Source organism: Balaenoptera acutorostrata, chromosome 9 (assembly GCF_949987535.1).
Source record: "Balaenoptera acutorostrata chromosome 9, mBalAcu1.1, whole genome shotgun sequence".
In the NCBI taxonomy this organism is placed as follows: Eukaryota; Metazoa; Chordata; class Mammalia; order Artiodactyla; family Balaenopteridae; genus Balaenoptera; species Balaenoptera acutorostrata.
In genome coordinates this window covers 58,143,305-58,158,648 of record NC_080072.1, presented here as the reverse complement: position 1 = coordinate 58,158,648, position 15,344 = coordinate 58,143,305, and the positions used below count along the sequence as shown (strand labels likewise).

Below are 15,344 nucleotides of genomic sequence, written 5' to 3'. Positions count from 1 at the left end.
ATTTCATGAGCTTCATGGTAAATCCGCCTCTGTTTGTAATACAGAAACACTGAAAACAGCCCAAATGGCTATGAGAATGAGAATGAATAAATTATGGTACATTTATATAATGGAATATTTAAAAGAATGAACTAGACCTACATGGATATATCTCAAAAACTAAATTTGAGTTGGTTACTAATGCTCTGCATTAGTCAGTTATTCCTTTAATTGACCATTTACTCATCAGTTTCTCTTTCTAGATTATGAGCTGCTTTTCTGAAAGTTTCAAACTACAAATGTGACTTTTTATGCTCTGTGCATGTACCTTACCATTTTTCAAGTTATAGTCACGATTGTTAGCTCCTTCAGAGAAACCCAAGATGCTTACAATATCCACTTCTTTTCTACATCTAATGTCTCCATAATTTCTGCATCAAGTACTATGTTCCTTTGTACTCTGAAGTCATGACCTTGAAATCAACTTTTGGGTGTTGAAAGTTTTATGACTAGATTCAAGCACAATGAAAACCATGAACACTGACTGGTACTCCATGGTAGTATGGGGTATCAGCATAGTGCCTACCTATTAGAAGCTCTGAAGCTTTGCAAGTTTAGCTGGAAACTGTCAAGCCGAGCCTGGTTAAAACCTTCCCCAAAGCTGACAAGTAATGCTGACAGTGTTCATTGCACACACCTGCAGTATCAAAAGGTAACAGGAAGGGTGTTTCACTTCTGTTCCTAACTTCAGGGCACTTCAGGGAACTCCGTGGATCATAGAGAGCCTGGTATGCATGCTAAAGAAAGCAAGTCCTCTTTATGTTGTAGGGAGAACAACTGAAGGGTTGCTTGATCACTGGATTACGAATGGGTAAGAGAATGGACTCTAGTGCCAAACTGCCAGTGTAACTTGGTACAAATTATGAAACCTCTCTGAGTTCAGTTTCTCCTTTGAAAACTGGGGATGATGCTACTACCCCTACTTCAGAGGGCTGTTGTGAGGATTAAATGAGTGAATATGTGAAGAATATATTAACAGTATACATTAATATTAACATATTAATCCTGGAACATAGTAAGGATTCTATGGCACTAGCCATCATTATTACCAACAGTAATATATTCATTTTAGAAAGATCACTCTGGCAACTGTCTGGAAAATGATGAATCTAAAAGGGGAAGTGTCACTCCAACACTGAAAATAGAAATAAGAAGATGATATGATTTGATACAGTACAGTGGCTTGAACTTAGCACCAGACACACAAATACTGTAGTCAACTTTCAGTGATCTACATTTTAAATGAACTATCGCCAGTTTTCCGTTTCACCCACTGGTTTCCCTTGCCTTCATCATACTACTGGCCAGTGGTCCCCTGCTCAGAAAATAACCCTTTGACTTAAACAAGTAGTAGGTGACAGGGTAAAAGAAGTCAAGATCCTCACTCTCTGAGACTCAGACTGCAGTTCTTAAGATGCATACTGGGGAGGACCAGGTCAAGAAAGAAGGCAAGACAAACAGGCGGCCTGGGTAGGAAGTGAGCCAACTGGTCACTATTTTTGGTCCCTTGGACAAGGTAGCATAGTCAAAGAGGAGATTTGAACTGGGATACATATCATTGGTATGTATGCCAGACTGTCTTGTTCCCCAGATTTTGCAACCAATACCAAAGACATACTTTTTTTTTTAAGGCCCATAGCTACATAATTCAGAAGGCATTTAGCTGCAAGTTTCCATATTTCTGTTCTCAAGGTTCAAGAAGTGTCCAAGAACTTGGTATTTTCATGGGTGATATTTTCTAGTCTGTTTTGAGAACAGTTTTACAATTCTTCCAGGCTTTTTGCCCTCTTGGCAACCGTTCTTGCCCACCTTCTGGCAAGAAACACTCCTACATCGCAACCTGGCAAAATGCTGATCCTCCTCCAAAACTCAGCTTATTTCCTTTTGTAGGCTACCACTTCACTTGGCTTATACATTTATATTGGTACTTATTAGTTTATATTACAATTCTCTGTTTTCTTGCCAGTCTCCATGTCTAGACCATGAGTTCCTTGATGGAAGGCACAATGGTTTTATTTCCCACCTTGGAGAGACTGTAGAGCATAACAGTTTAGTGGATGGAGCCAAGATTTCCAGGTTTAAATCTCACATTTATAGAATGTATATCCTTGAGCAAGTCATTTAACTTTTCTGTGCCTAAGTTCTCTTATCTGTAAAATGGGCATAATAATAGTGCAGCTTTAAGTAACTAGCCCTTCTTTCTTTTAATCAGATAGAAAACTAGTTCATGAGTATCAATGAGTTAGAGAATTTTTTGATACGTTTAAAAGGCGGTCTAATACATGAAGGGGTCATTGTTTCCAGGTCAAATAAACGCAGATAACTGTGTTGGAAAAGGAAAGAGAGAGGCTCAAAGATTCTGGCAGGCAATGCCCAGCAATTCCTCCACTCTCTCTCCAACAGCTTCACACTGTCATGCCTTCTCTGAGAACCCCGTTCCAAGTCTTTTCACTTACTCTTACCTGTCAAAGGGTTACCTTCTGTAGCAAGCCATCTTTGGCATCCCACGCTTAGGCTGTGTCAGGGAACTGATCACCCTTTTATTCAATTATCTGTTTAGATGTCTGATACCACCCAAACGTGACTTTAGCAGGGTCTCTGTTGTTTTTCTCTGTTCTCATAACTCCGAAAAGACTGATTCCCCTCACGCTAATCCTCTCAACAATCAAGAGTCTCCTTCTGGTCCGCTTTCCTTCTGCATCAGTCACTCCTTGCCCTTCACTTTGCGTTCCTCAGCATCACTCGGAAGCTTTAGAAATGAAGACTTTCATACCTCGCCCCAAGTGGGTTACCTAGTTCCTTCAGCGCTAACCTCTACAACCCTAGCATCTTAACTCCGCCCCATCTCAGCTCCTGACCCCGCCCGTTCCTCCGCTTCACCGCCTCTTTAAATGGAGTCACAAGTACGCATGCTCCCTCTGAACTTCCTCGTAGCGTGATGACGTTAACGTTGGCGTGGTGACGTAGGGGCTGGTGCCGCGCGTGTTTCAGCTGGGGGTCCGGGAGTGAGTTTAGAAGCTGTGCGGGGTTGTGGGGTGTCCCGGGAGCTCAAGGCGCGCGCTTTCTCTTTGGCGTTCGTCGCTGAACATCTTGTGTCCTTTCCGCCCTTTCGGGGAGGGAGAAAGCAGAGCTTTTTCACGAGCTGGGGCCCGTGAAGGAGAAGGGAGCCAGCGGGGGGACTCTGGCTGCGGCCCGGAAGAGGGGAGGAGAAGAGAGGGTTCCCGTAGGCAGGGTCCGCGCGCGCTGGGATCAGGGCTGGTCCCGAGAAGGGCCTGGGGCGGCCGCGCTATGTTCGGGGCCCGGTGCCTGCTCCGAGCCCTGCGCTCCTGTTCCTCGGCTCCCTGCCCAAGGCACAAACCGTCAGCCAAACTGAGCGTGCGGGACGCTCTCGGGGCCCAGAACGCAAGTGGGGAGCGCGTTAAGGTCCAGGTTAGTGTATCGGAAGGGGGTGGGTTTGTCCTTTTCGTTGACTGATGTGGCACGTCCACGTCTAGGCTTGCCTTGTGCTGTCGGGTCGGACAGAACGACCGGCAGCGGAAAGTTAGAAAATGTAGGCAGTCATGTGCGTCCACGTTTTTCTCTTCTCATTGGTTACCGTTAGTTTTCCCTGAAAAGTGCTGGAACTTTGCTTTCATGATACAGATTATTACCCCTAAACTTGTTAATCATACAGTAAAATGAACGAGCCTCTTTTCTTTTGTCCCTCATAACGTGTGTCCACAGTTATATAGCTCCTTGAGTGCAGGAACTACGTCTTATCCGTCTTGATAGTCACACATAGCTGGCAGTAAATATTTGTTCAACTAAACCATACCTTTTATTCAACTTTTAACCACCTCAGTGCCTAAAATGGGGCTTTGCATATAACTTATGTTAATAAGTTAGGAGAACGAGTGGAGTGTAGCAGTTTGAAAGAGCTCTGGAGTCAAACTGCCTCGGTTTAAATCTCTGCCGCTTAGTAGCTTGTTAATTATGGGCATGTCACTTAACGTGCTCTAAACCTCAGTTCCCTCTTAAGAGAACGGAGATAATAGTCCCTATCTCACAGAGTCCTGAAGATTAGTTACAAAACATTTAGGACAGTGGCCCACCGTGAATAAATGTTAGTTGCTATCATTTCTCTTGTTAATAATAATATTTTCAACGGCTCCACACAGAAGGTGCCTCCTTAAAGGAGCAGACCAAACAAGGAGGTTTGACTTACTAGGTTGCTGAAACACACGGATGCAGTTATTTTTGCTGTCCTCACATATCCTTGATTTTTAGCAGTATGACCAATTTCCCCCTCTTTGCATTTCTTTGGGTTTCATATTCTTTCTATTATCCAAATCAAAACTTTTTCTTGCATTAATCTATTAATTCGACATACGTTAATACCTTTGTGTGCTAGTCTAGAGAGGATTCAAAGATGAACTCGCTAGGTTAGAGGCTTTCACTTTAGTGCTGTGCAGTCTAATTTAGAAGTATCTGAATTGAGTGGTACTGTAATTGTAAAATACACACTAATTTTGAGGACCAAAAGAATGCAAACTATCTCAGTATTTTTCATATTGATTACATGTTGATATATATTTTGGGTTCAATAAAATATACTATTAAAATTAACCCATTTCTTTTTTATGTAACCACTAAAAAAGTAAAATTACGTATGTGGCTCACATTATATTTTTGTCAGACAGCCCTGGTCTGATGGCTAAGACAAGAAATGACAACAGTGTGATAAGTATTAGTGGTATAAATAGAAAACTTTGAGAATACAGAGAGGAAAGTTCTTAACAGTGTGAGGAGGTCAAAGAAGACTTCTTGCATGAGGTGACATTTCAGCTGAGTCCGGAAGGATGTGTTCCTCAGGCACAGGAACCAGGGATAGGGTGGAAATATCATTTCAGAAGAGTTGGTTGACAGAACATGAACTTTGAACCGAGATCTGTGTTTGAATTCCACCTGTACTACTTGGTAACCTTGAGTATTTAGCAAGGTTATCCTAACTTCTCTAAATATGTTTCATCTCTAAAGTGATAGTTCTTGTGAGGATTAAGTAGAAAAATATTTATAAAGAGCTTAGGACAGAAGCACATTAAACAGTGCTCCATAAATGTTAACTTTTACTAACAAGTAAAAAGCAAGGCATTGGTGCTTTGGATTGGGCATGCTCAGGTTATGAAGGACCTTGTACGTGAGACTGAGGCAATTTACGCTTTACTCAGTGTAGCCCTGGAGAAAGATAAGCGCTTCCTAGTAGACTTGGGTTTAAATTCACGCTCTGCCGTTTACCAGCAGTGTGCCCTCAGGCAAGTTATTTAACTTCTCTGAGCCTCAATTCTTCACTTGTAAAATGGGAATAATGATAATCCACATTGCTGTTGTGAGGAGGAGGTGAAACAGTATATGAAGAAGGTAGTAAAATGTTTGTCACATAGTAGATGTTCAGTACATGATAGATATTCTTCCACTGGAAAATATTCATGGATTTTCTACTGTGTGCCTGACAATAGCCTTCAATGCAACTAAAAATGTGATTCCTAAACCCACAAAATATTATGGACATGCAAATAAGTAATAGAAGGGCTTTAATAACAGTGTCTGTTAGGGTGTGGTGGGGATACAAAGAAAGTCAGGATCAGTACAGTTTTCCTAAGTAGGATCATCTCACTTTTCCCAAGCACGTTTGATGGTTAACTGAACACCATCAACTGTTTCACAGTTGTTCAGAGGCTGCTAGAATATTCTCTCTCAACCTCTATGCTAGTTAAATTTAACTAGCATAGAGGTTGTCATCTGTGAGAGAGCTGTTTTTAGTGTTCTACTTGAAGACATCTCATTTGTACTCATGCATACCTGTCATTTAAATTCAGTGTCTTTGAAAGTTCATGTGCTGCTTAATATGATCATAATAAGTTTCTTGAGAACTCTTTTAGTATGATACTTTGTAAAAAAGAAAACCCCATAAAGATGTTTCTAGTCTATAACTACGTAATCTCTCTTCTGGGAATTTGATATAAAAGGAGAAAGGGACCAAAGTATGTGCCCTGTTATGTGTAATGGTGGGGGAGAGGGGCAGGGGCAGGAAGAAAACCTGGAATATTAGGGGGATTGGTTATGTGAATTAGGCTCATCAGCTTAATGGGATTTGGGACGGCTTATTCAGAATGATGAGCTTTATTAACAAAACGACAACGACAAAAAAGGTGGAATGCCAAAGCTGTATTTCACTGTGATGAGGACCATGTAAAATTATATATGCATATCGGTAAACTAAAAGCAATTGATTTGTTCAGGCAGGATTATGAAGACTTTTTTTTTTTTTCATTTAGTCCTTTGTGTGTATGTGTAATGAAAATATACAATGTTTGTATTTTAAACTCACATTTAGAAATATTTCTCATTAGGGATGGATTCGTTCAGTCCGATCCCAGAAGGAAGTCTTGTTCCTGCATGTCAATGATGGGTCATCTTTGGAAAGCCTTCAGGTTGTAGCAGATTCAAGCTTTGACAGTAGGTGAGTTTTTTTTGTTTGTTTTTAAGAGTACTTTGATTTTTTTTCATCTCCTCTGTTCCCCATTTCCCTATTCCAAGTGTTCATATTGCCCCCTCAGTGATCTTTCTAAACAAATCTGCTTTTCATAGCTTTGAGGCTCAAGTCCAAATACTTGGAATCAAGATCCTTTTCTCCTCTCTCTAACATCTTCACATGACAATATCCCCCACCTATCCTTTGCTTCTCTCTCAACTATGTGCAGCTCTTAATCCAATTAAAGGTAAAATCTTCTATCATTAAATGGTTTAGGGACTTCCCTGGTGGTCCAGTGGTTAAGACTCCATGCTCCTAATGCAGGGGGCCCAGATTCGATCCCTGGTCAGGGAATTAGATCCCGCATGCTGCAACTAAGACCCGGTGCAGCCAAATAAATAAATAAGTAATAGTTTAATGTTCTGAGAGCAAGGTTGGTATTAATATGAGGGCTACATGTACGATCTTGTTTATGCTATTGTTTTGTTATTATAGAGAACTGGCCTTTGGGAGTTCTGTGGAAGTTCAAGGGCAGCTGGTAAAAAGTTTGTCCAAAAGGCAAAATGTGGAACTGAAGGCAGAAAAAATTGAAGTTGTTGGAAATTGTGATGCCAAGGTATGTGTTGTGACACGATTATGGAGGCTGTTAAGGCTTAATTTAAAACATTAGCAATGTTTTAAGTGTGATTATTGGGAAGATGGCACTTGGAACATTTCGATTGTGACTTCCTAGATAATTGAAACAGGCTATAGACTGAGGAATGTAGAAAGAGTAGCAAAAAGTATTTATGTAGATGGCGGAGCCTTAGGAGTGAGAGCTAAGTGATAATACTCTGTGTATCTCTGTGGTGCCTATCACTGTTGAGATTTGCCACTTTACAATAATGCCTAGTCAGCTGCAGTGACAAAGACATACCAGGGCAAACCACATTCTTAGGAAAACTCTGCCTAGAAATTACTTTTGCATGATCTAGAACTGTACCATCTGGTGCAATAGCCACTAGCCACCCATGGCTATTTAATATTAAATCAATTAAAATTAAATTAAAAATTCAGTTCCTCAGTGACATTAGCCACATTGCAAGTGCTCAGTAGTCATATGCAGCTAGCAGCTACCGCACTGCATTGCACAGGTACAGATCATTTCCGTTTATCACAGAAAATTCTGTTGGATGGTGCTAGAGTGTGGGGATACTTAGGCTGAACGAAGATAAGAAATTCTACATTAAGACATATTTATTCCTGTTTTTGCAAGGCTCTTCTGTTAGTAGCTTTTTATGTATAGCCTGATAAAGAGGTTAGAGGGAATAAAACCATAGATTATTAATCCAGTTTCTATTTGGAGAAAATGAGACCCAACCAGGTAAAATGACTTGCATTAGGTCATATTGCTGATTAGTGGCACAGCTGAAGTTTATGTGCTAGCCATTTTAACCCCCTGTGGTTTAGCTATACTCATCTTCAAATATTTAATGAACAAAAAATGAGGAATATAGGGAAATAGCATCATTTTAATTCAAATTCATTTTTAGTTCTTTTGGATAACTGAAATGTTAACCATTTTTATTTTTGCTTTTTTAGAGGGATGTTTGATTATTAAAAATTTGCCATGTGTTTTACTCTTCTTAAATTGTTTTCCCTTGGTGGGTATTGATGCTTTCCACTACTCTTCCCCCTCATTTCAGTGTCATTTTTAAGTATTCAGCATTAGGGAATTCTGAACCTGCTGACAGTCCCCAGATTCCTATTAATGTGATCATATTGTCACTTTCATAGGTATGGGACCTATTTCTATATGACATAAATTAATGTGTGCACAAGGCCTAAAAGGAATAGACAGCTATGTTGGTAGCCTGTTTTAGAGTTCTTTTACTTAGCTTCTCTGTTATCTTTTTTATTGAAACTTTGGTTTTGGTCTGAAACTTTTATTCTGTCTTCTCAATCTTGTAAAATGAGTGTGGGCAGGGAAATTTTTCTAGGTAGAGTCATAATTTCCTTTAAAATTTTTATCAATATACATTGCTCATCCAGATGACAGAAAGCTGTTGACCCTCACTCATGTTCTGAAACAGCAGCACATGTTGATAAATGGCGATAAATAGTGCTAATTGATTATGGGCGCTTGTGGGCTTTCAAGACATTTGGGCAATTTTAAAATTCAATACCAGCTGTTTGTATACAGCTGTAGAAAACAATGTTTAATATCTACAATATTCTAAACTCATGTGTGCCAAACAGTGGAGTGTTTTGGGTAACTATATCCTAATCTCTCTATTTGTAAGTAGTGATTGATAGCTAACGGATAGAAATTTGATAAATAACAGATGAGCCTTGGTGATAATAAGTAACTTTGCCCAAGGTTCCAAAGCTAATAAGTAGTAGAGCTGAATTTAAACCCACATCTTTCTGATTTCACTCACTGTTCTACTAACTTGTTAGAATTAATGTGGACCATATTCAGTTATGTTAAGAAATAAGGAACGAAAGCATCTTAGTTTTATTCTAAAGCACTACTATTTAACAAATGCCCTGTAAACTGATTTTATAAAACTGTATTTCTTTTAGCTTCTAACTTGTTTTTCCTTTTATTGTCAGGCTTTCCCTTTTAAATATAAAGAGAGGCATCCTCTGGAGTATCTGAGACAATACCCTCACCTTAGGTGTAGGACTAATGTTCAGGGTTCTATACTGAGGGTTCGCAGTGAAGCCACAGCTGCTATCCATTCTTTCTTTAAGGTAAGGAGCTTTGCTTCTAGGTGTTCTTTCTTGTGAAGAAGTTGAATAATTGTAATACTGGAGTATTATCCTGAAAGTTCTTTGGGTTATTTATTCTAAGCACCCTTTATTGTGTGGTACTTTTTTCTTTGGCTGATTTTAAATTTTCTGTTTATCACTGGTTTTGAGTAATTTGATTAATGTGTGCCTTGGCACAGTTTTCTTTATGTTTCGTGTGTTTGGAGTTCATTGAATTTCTTGAATCTATGCATTTTAATTTTCACCAAGTTTTTCAGTCATTATTTCATCAAATATTTTTTATGTTACCTCTCTCCTTGGGAGACTTCAGTTAACCATATATTAGGCCACTTGATGATATCTCGACAGCTCTCAGATGTTCTTTTCTTTTTAAAAAATCTTTTTTTTCCAGTATGTTTCTTTTGGATAGTTTGTATTACTATGTCTTCATGCTTACCGATCTTTTCTTCTGCAGTGCCTAATTTGTTATTCCTATCCAGTGCATTTTTCACCCCATATCTAAGTGAAAGGCTTCATATCTAAGTGTTTGATTTGGGCCTTTTTTTTTAGTGTCTTCCATGTCTCTACTTAACTTTTTTGAACATATACAATACAGTTTTAGTTAAAACTGTACAGTTTTCATAGCTGTTTAGTAACTTTTTACATCCTTCTAATGTGTCAGCTATAAGTCAGTTTTGATTGATTGATTAGTCTCTTCATTATGGATTATGTTTTCCTGCTTCTTCGTATATCTGCTAATCTTTGATTAGGTGCCAGACCTTGTGAATTTTACCTTGTTGGGTGCTGGATATTTATAAAGCTTCTTAAGCTTTGTTTTGGTATGTAGTTAAGTTACTGGAAGGGTCTTGCTTTTATGATTTGTTAAGTAAATCTGGAGCAGTGCTCAGTCTGGGTCTAATTATTCCCCACTACTGAGGCAAAGCCTACCTGAGTATTCTACCTAGTGCCTTGTGAATTACAAGATTTTCCAGCCTGGTTTGTGGGAGCAGGCATTGTTTCCAGCCACATATGAGCACCAGGCACTGTTTAATCGTTGTGGATGGTTCTTTCCCTGGCCTTGGATAGTTTCCTCACTTGCATGTGCTGATCATTCCTCCACCTAATACTCCAGGGTGACGCCCTGTACCTCTCTGGAGTTGTTGGACAGCTCTCTGCTCTCTGGTACTCTGTCCTGTCAGTTCTAGCCACTTTGGTCTCCTCAACTCAGGGAGTCTGCTGGGCGCCACTTTATTTCTGCCTTCTTCCTGCTGTGGCCTGGAAAATCTCAAGGTAGTAATCTGGGCTGCTGGTAGGGTTCACTGTGTTTGTTTCCTATCTCTCAGGGATCACTCTCCTTTGTTGTCTGATATCCAGTGTCTTGAAAACCATCATTTCATGTGGTTTGCTTGTGGATATTTTTGTTTTGTTTTTGGGTTTTTTTGTTGTTTCAAATGGGAGGGTAAATCTAGTTCCTATTTCTACATCTTGGTCACAGACATTTTATATACAGTAAGCACTAATTTAAAAAAATTATTGGTGTTGATCAAGTAGATTGATCTAATGCCTAAAGACATTTTGTCTCATTTAGCTTTGCTTTTCAGCCATTTCCCCCAACCCGGGAAAGCCACAGTGGAATGTAGTTGGTAAGTTGATGAGGTGAAGGGACCCTCCTTCCATGTGTTGGATGGAAGGGCTCCAAAAGCAAGAGTGACCCAATGGATAAAGTTCAGTATTATTCCATGTAGTTTTGGAACTCTTCCTAATCCACTTCTCCAAATCCAGCTCACTTGCAAAGATTGTCTGACAGCATACCCTTCCCTTGGACGGCATCCAAATTCATGCAGGCCCAGCCCTGCCATAGCACACGAAGAAAGTTCTTGCTCTTTGAAAAGCTCCTTAAGAGGTAATTTTTGGTGTGACAGCTAAAGAACATCATGACTTTAAAGCATAAGAATAAACAAAGGAAAATAAATCACATTATACAGTGTCATCCCATTATAGTGTGAAAGGGTGTGTTTACATATGCTCTCATAAACTTTCTTATGCATCTTCCATATGGCTTTTCTCTTTTTTTTTTTTTTATTTAATAAATTTATTTTATTTATTTATTTTTGGCTGTGTTGGGTCTTCGTTGCTGCCCACGGGCTTTCTCTAGTTGTGGTGAGCAGGGGGCTACTCTTCATTGCGGTGTGCGGGCTTCTCATTGCAATGACTTCTCCTGTTGCAGAGCACGGGCTCTAGGCACGTGGGCTTCTGTAGTTGTGGCTCGAGGGCTCTAGAGCGCAGGCTCAGTAGTTGTGGCGCATGGGCTTAGTTGCACCGCGGCACGTGGGATCTTCCTGGACTTGAACCCGTGTCCCCTGCATTGGCAGGTGGACTCTTTGCCACTGCGCCACCAGGGAAGTCCCATCCATATGGCTTTTCAATAGTGCTTGAACCATACAAACAGAAAATTTGTTCAGATGTAAAAATCTTTTTTCCCTATATGGCTTTTTTTTTTTTTTAAAGCAAAGCATTTTTTTTAAACTATTTTTTTTAATTTTATTTTATTTATTGATTGATTGATTGCTATGTTGGGTCTTCGTTTCCGTGCTAGGGCTCTCCCTAGTTGTGGCAAGCGGGGGCCACTCTTCATCGCGGTGCGCGGGCCTCTCACTATCGCGGCCTCTCTTGTTGCGGAGCACAGGCTCCAAACGCGCAGGCTCAGCAATTGTGGCTCACGGGCCCAGTCGCTCCACGGCATGTGGGATCTTCCCAGACCAGGGCTCAAACCCGTGTCCCCCGCATTAGCAGGCAGACTCTCAACCACTGCGCCACCAGGGAAGCCCCCCCATATGGCTTTAACAGCTGATAAAGTCAGTGGATCTGCTTTAATTCTGAAAGTTTTATGGATTTCTGGCCAGTAGGTGGTGGTATTGGCAATCCATTAACAAGTGGGCTTTACCTAATTTATACATTTCTTATTACTTGAAGTTTTCACAGGTATGTAAATAATTTTAAAATAATAATAAAAAAACTAGAAAACTCTGAAATCAAAGAATAAGCAAAATAAAGTAAAATTTAAAAAACACTTTAGGTGGTTGAAAATAATGAATTTTAGCACTGTTGGTAATGGTTATAAAGATAGGTACTTTTTTTTTTTTTTTTTTTTTTTTTTATGTGGGATCTTCCCGGACCAGGGCTCGAACCCGTTTCCCCTGCATTAGCAGGCAGATTCTCAACCACTGCGCCACCAGGGAAGCCCCTAGGTAGGTACTTTTGAGTCTTATAAATTCACTTCTTAATTGTAAAGCTCTGGAAAATATAATCCTGATACCTCCTTCTAAGATGTTACACACTTGTGTATGTGACAGGATTGAATTGTTTAAAGAAATCATGGGAGTACTATAGGACATATTAAATATTAGTTATATGTTATCCTATATTTGGTACTGTTTCTATGTTTGTTACTTTAGGCTCCCTAAAAGATGTTAAGAACTAAAATGTAAAATTTTCAAAAATTTCAGACCTTGAAATATAGGGAAAAAGAAACTTGAGCACAAACCTTTTAGTTAGGATACTTTAAGGATCTAGAGTTTTTTTGGTTTGAGTATCAAAAATGTGTAGTGTATAACTTGCTTTGCTTATAAAATTGACACATTTGCTGAGTACTAAAACATGACTATCTAGAATCCTCAAAAAATGAGTTATTTACAAGAGCTGAGTTTCTCAAATAATCGGATTATCTTTTAGGCACCATTTTTTTTCTAATTTCCAGTGGAAGTTATCCTAAAATGTATTACATACTTCCCTGGCTTCCTGAAGTGAGCCAACAGAAAAGAGTTTGCCCTTTCTTGGTGAGTTGAGGTTCTTCCTCTGAGTATCAGATTGTTCTCTTCTCAGTATGGCAGTGCCTTCAAAGCCTGTCATGGTGAGGGGTGTTCTTTGACCCTGCGTTGAATGACCCTAGACTGCTGTGCCTTTGAGTTCCTGTGACTGCTTTTTATGGGGTGTTTTTTTGGTTTTTGTTTTGTTTTTTCGGTCTCCTCTTGCTGTCACTTTTTGTCGCCAGTGGTGTGTCTGTGGCTAGCAATTGCTGTCAAGTTTCTTTTTTGTTGAGTCTGATTAAATAATATTTATTTTGTGTGTGTTAAAGAAAAATATAGTCCATGACTCTTTGAGTGATGTGTATGGGCCTTAGTACATGAATTCTGTAATTTTCAGATACTCATTCATTGCCTTATAAATATCTGGTTATAGCAATGTGTATCTATCAAAATACTTAGATATTTAGAGGTGATGGGTGGGATCTGAATAATTGGGCCAAAATTTTTGACCCCTTCTCTGGCCTTCATCTCTCTCATTAGGAACCCCTTTGCTGTGGGATAGGATAAGTACCTGACACTGGAACCCCACTGGAGGCAGCCACTGAGAGTACTCCTGCTATTTAGTTTCCTACTTCTCTATCCACTTTCTCTTTTGTGGACTTTGTTCTCGTCTTTGTTGTTCCTTTGTACCCTCTCTTGTATAACTTTTGGTGGTAATGATATAGAGTTTGATATGATAAGCCTTGCTAGCACTGTTAAGGCTTAAAAAGCCGACGATGCCTTTTGAAAGGTTTAGCATTATTTGAGAATTGAGAATAATTCCCACTATTTGAGTGATTTAAAAAAAAAAATCCCATACAGTTATTTTCATAAGATTTACAGCATTGTTCCTTGTGGCAGTTGACCAGTTCTAACTTAAGCAATTATATTTAGCCGTTAAATTTTCTCCTCCCTCTCGCCACCCTTGTTTCCTTTGGATTTTTCACTTCCTTTCTTTGTTTACTGCACTCATGCTCATAGTTGCCTTATGTGGAATAAATGATTCATGTCCATAATTCTTGGCTTCTAGGAGATAAAAATTTTATGCAGTAATGTTATTGATTCTGTTTCATTTGTTCTCTATAATGTGCTCTGTGCAGCACCTCTCCACACGTTGTTCCCAGATTAAGTACATATTTGAACACTTCCTGAGACTCCTAAATTATAGCTTGAAAATTTAATCAGTCTACATCATAAGGCAGGTTGTTGGCTGGATACTTTGTATCATAGCCAGAATACTTGAATTCAACCTTTTTAGGAAGGAAGGGGCAAATTTGGGAGGCCCCTGGTAATGCACTGACATATTTTACATTCCACCAGTAGGTACTGGCAGAATTTAGCAGAGATTAGATGGATATATATGAACTTATTGTATTGATGTCAAGAACAAAATGTGTACATTGAACACATACTCTTCTGCCTTTGCAGCATAAATTCACTTTAGCTGCCTCCACCCCCACCCTGCAGCATTTATGCTGTCTGTAACCTTTCGCCTACATCCATAGTCAAAGTGAAAGAAGCATAACCTTGAAGTTGCTGGGTTATTTCAGTTTTACTAGCAACAGCTTTTGTGGTTCACTAATGGAAATAGTCTCAGACTTTAGAGCAGAAGAATTGCCGTTGGGTGCCTTAGTAATGGATGGATTTGCTGCTCACAGTCTTCCTTGAGGCAAAGGAAGTGCACTGCCTGTGCCACGTGCGGTGCACTGTGCCGTCAATTTAATGACAGACTTCCTAAAAATCATTCCTGCCTTTTTGCTGTTTATTTCTTCGGTCCTCGATTGTCAACCTTAATTTGTCTCGTTTTTGGTGGTTTGTCACAATTGAGGGTCTCATTCCAAAATAACAACTTAATATTGATCACTTTTATTCCCTTAGCGATGTGGGCAACATCATTATGCATTAGCCCTGAGTGAGTGTGCGTGTGTGTGCGTGTGTGCGTGCGTGTGCGTGTGTGTTAAATCACTATCAGGATGTTGGAAAAGTGGGAAGAAGAAATGGCACCAGAGAGAGATCCTGAGCACTAGGTTCCAGTCCCGGCTCTGACACTGACGAGTTGTATGACGTTGGCCTCTCATTAAATCTCTCTGGGCCTTAATTTCCTTGTCTTTCCAGTGAGGACATTGGACTAGATATTGTCTAAGTCAGTTCTGATTTAAAATTCTTTGTGCCTAGTAAACTCTCCATTTGATATTTTAATAGTTTTATTTTGGGGA

The 15,344-nt window shown here is 39.6% G+C and overlaps 1 protein-coding gene across 6 annotated transcripts in view; it reads left to right on the top strand.

Moving 5' to 3' along the window:
* Positions 1–3,228: 3,228 nt before the first annotated feature.
* The window catches only part of NARS2 (asparaginyl-tRNA synthetase 2, mitochondrial), a 151,544-nt gene continuing 139,428 nt past the window's right edge, over positions 3,229–15,344 (top strand). For 3 of the 6 annotated variants that reach the window (XM_057552089.1, XM_007187596.2, XM_028167834.2), the window contains exons 1-4: positions 3,229–3,468; positions 6,429–6,538; positions 7,046–7,166; positions 9,146–9,286. In XM_057552089.1, the coding sequence (XP_057408072.1) occupies positions 3,328–3,468; positions 6,429–6,538; positions 7,046–7,166; positions 9,146–9,286 (513 nt within the window). In that variant the 5' untranslated portion in view covers positions 3,229–3,327. Of the gene's footprint in view, positions 3,469–6,428; positions 6,539–7,045; positions 7,167–9,145; positions 9,287–12,479; positions 12,532–15,344 lie in introns of those variants that run through there. The other 3 variants (XM_007187599.2, XM_007187598.2, XM_057552090.1) reach the window with 2 other exon arrangements.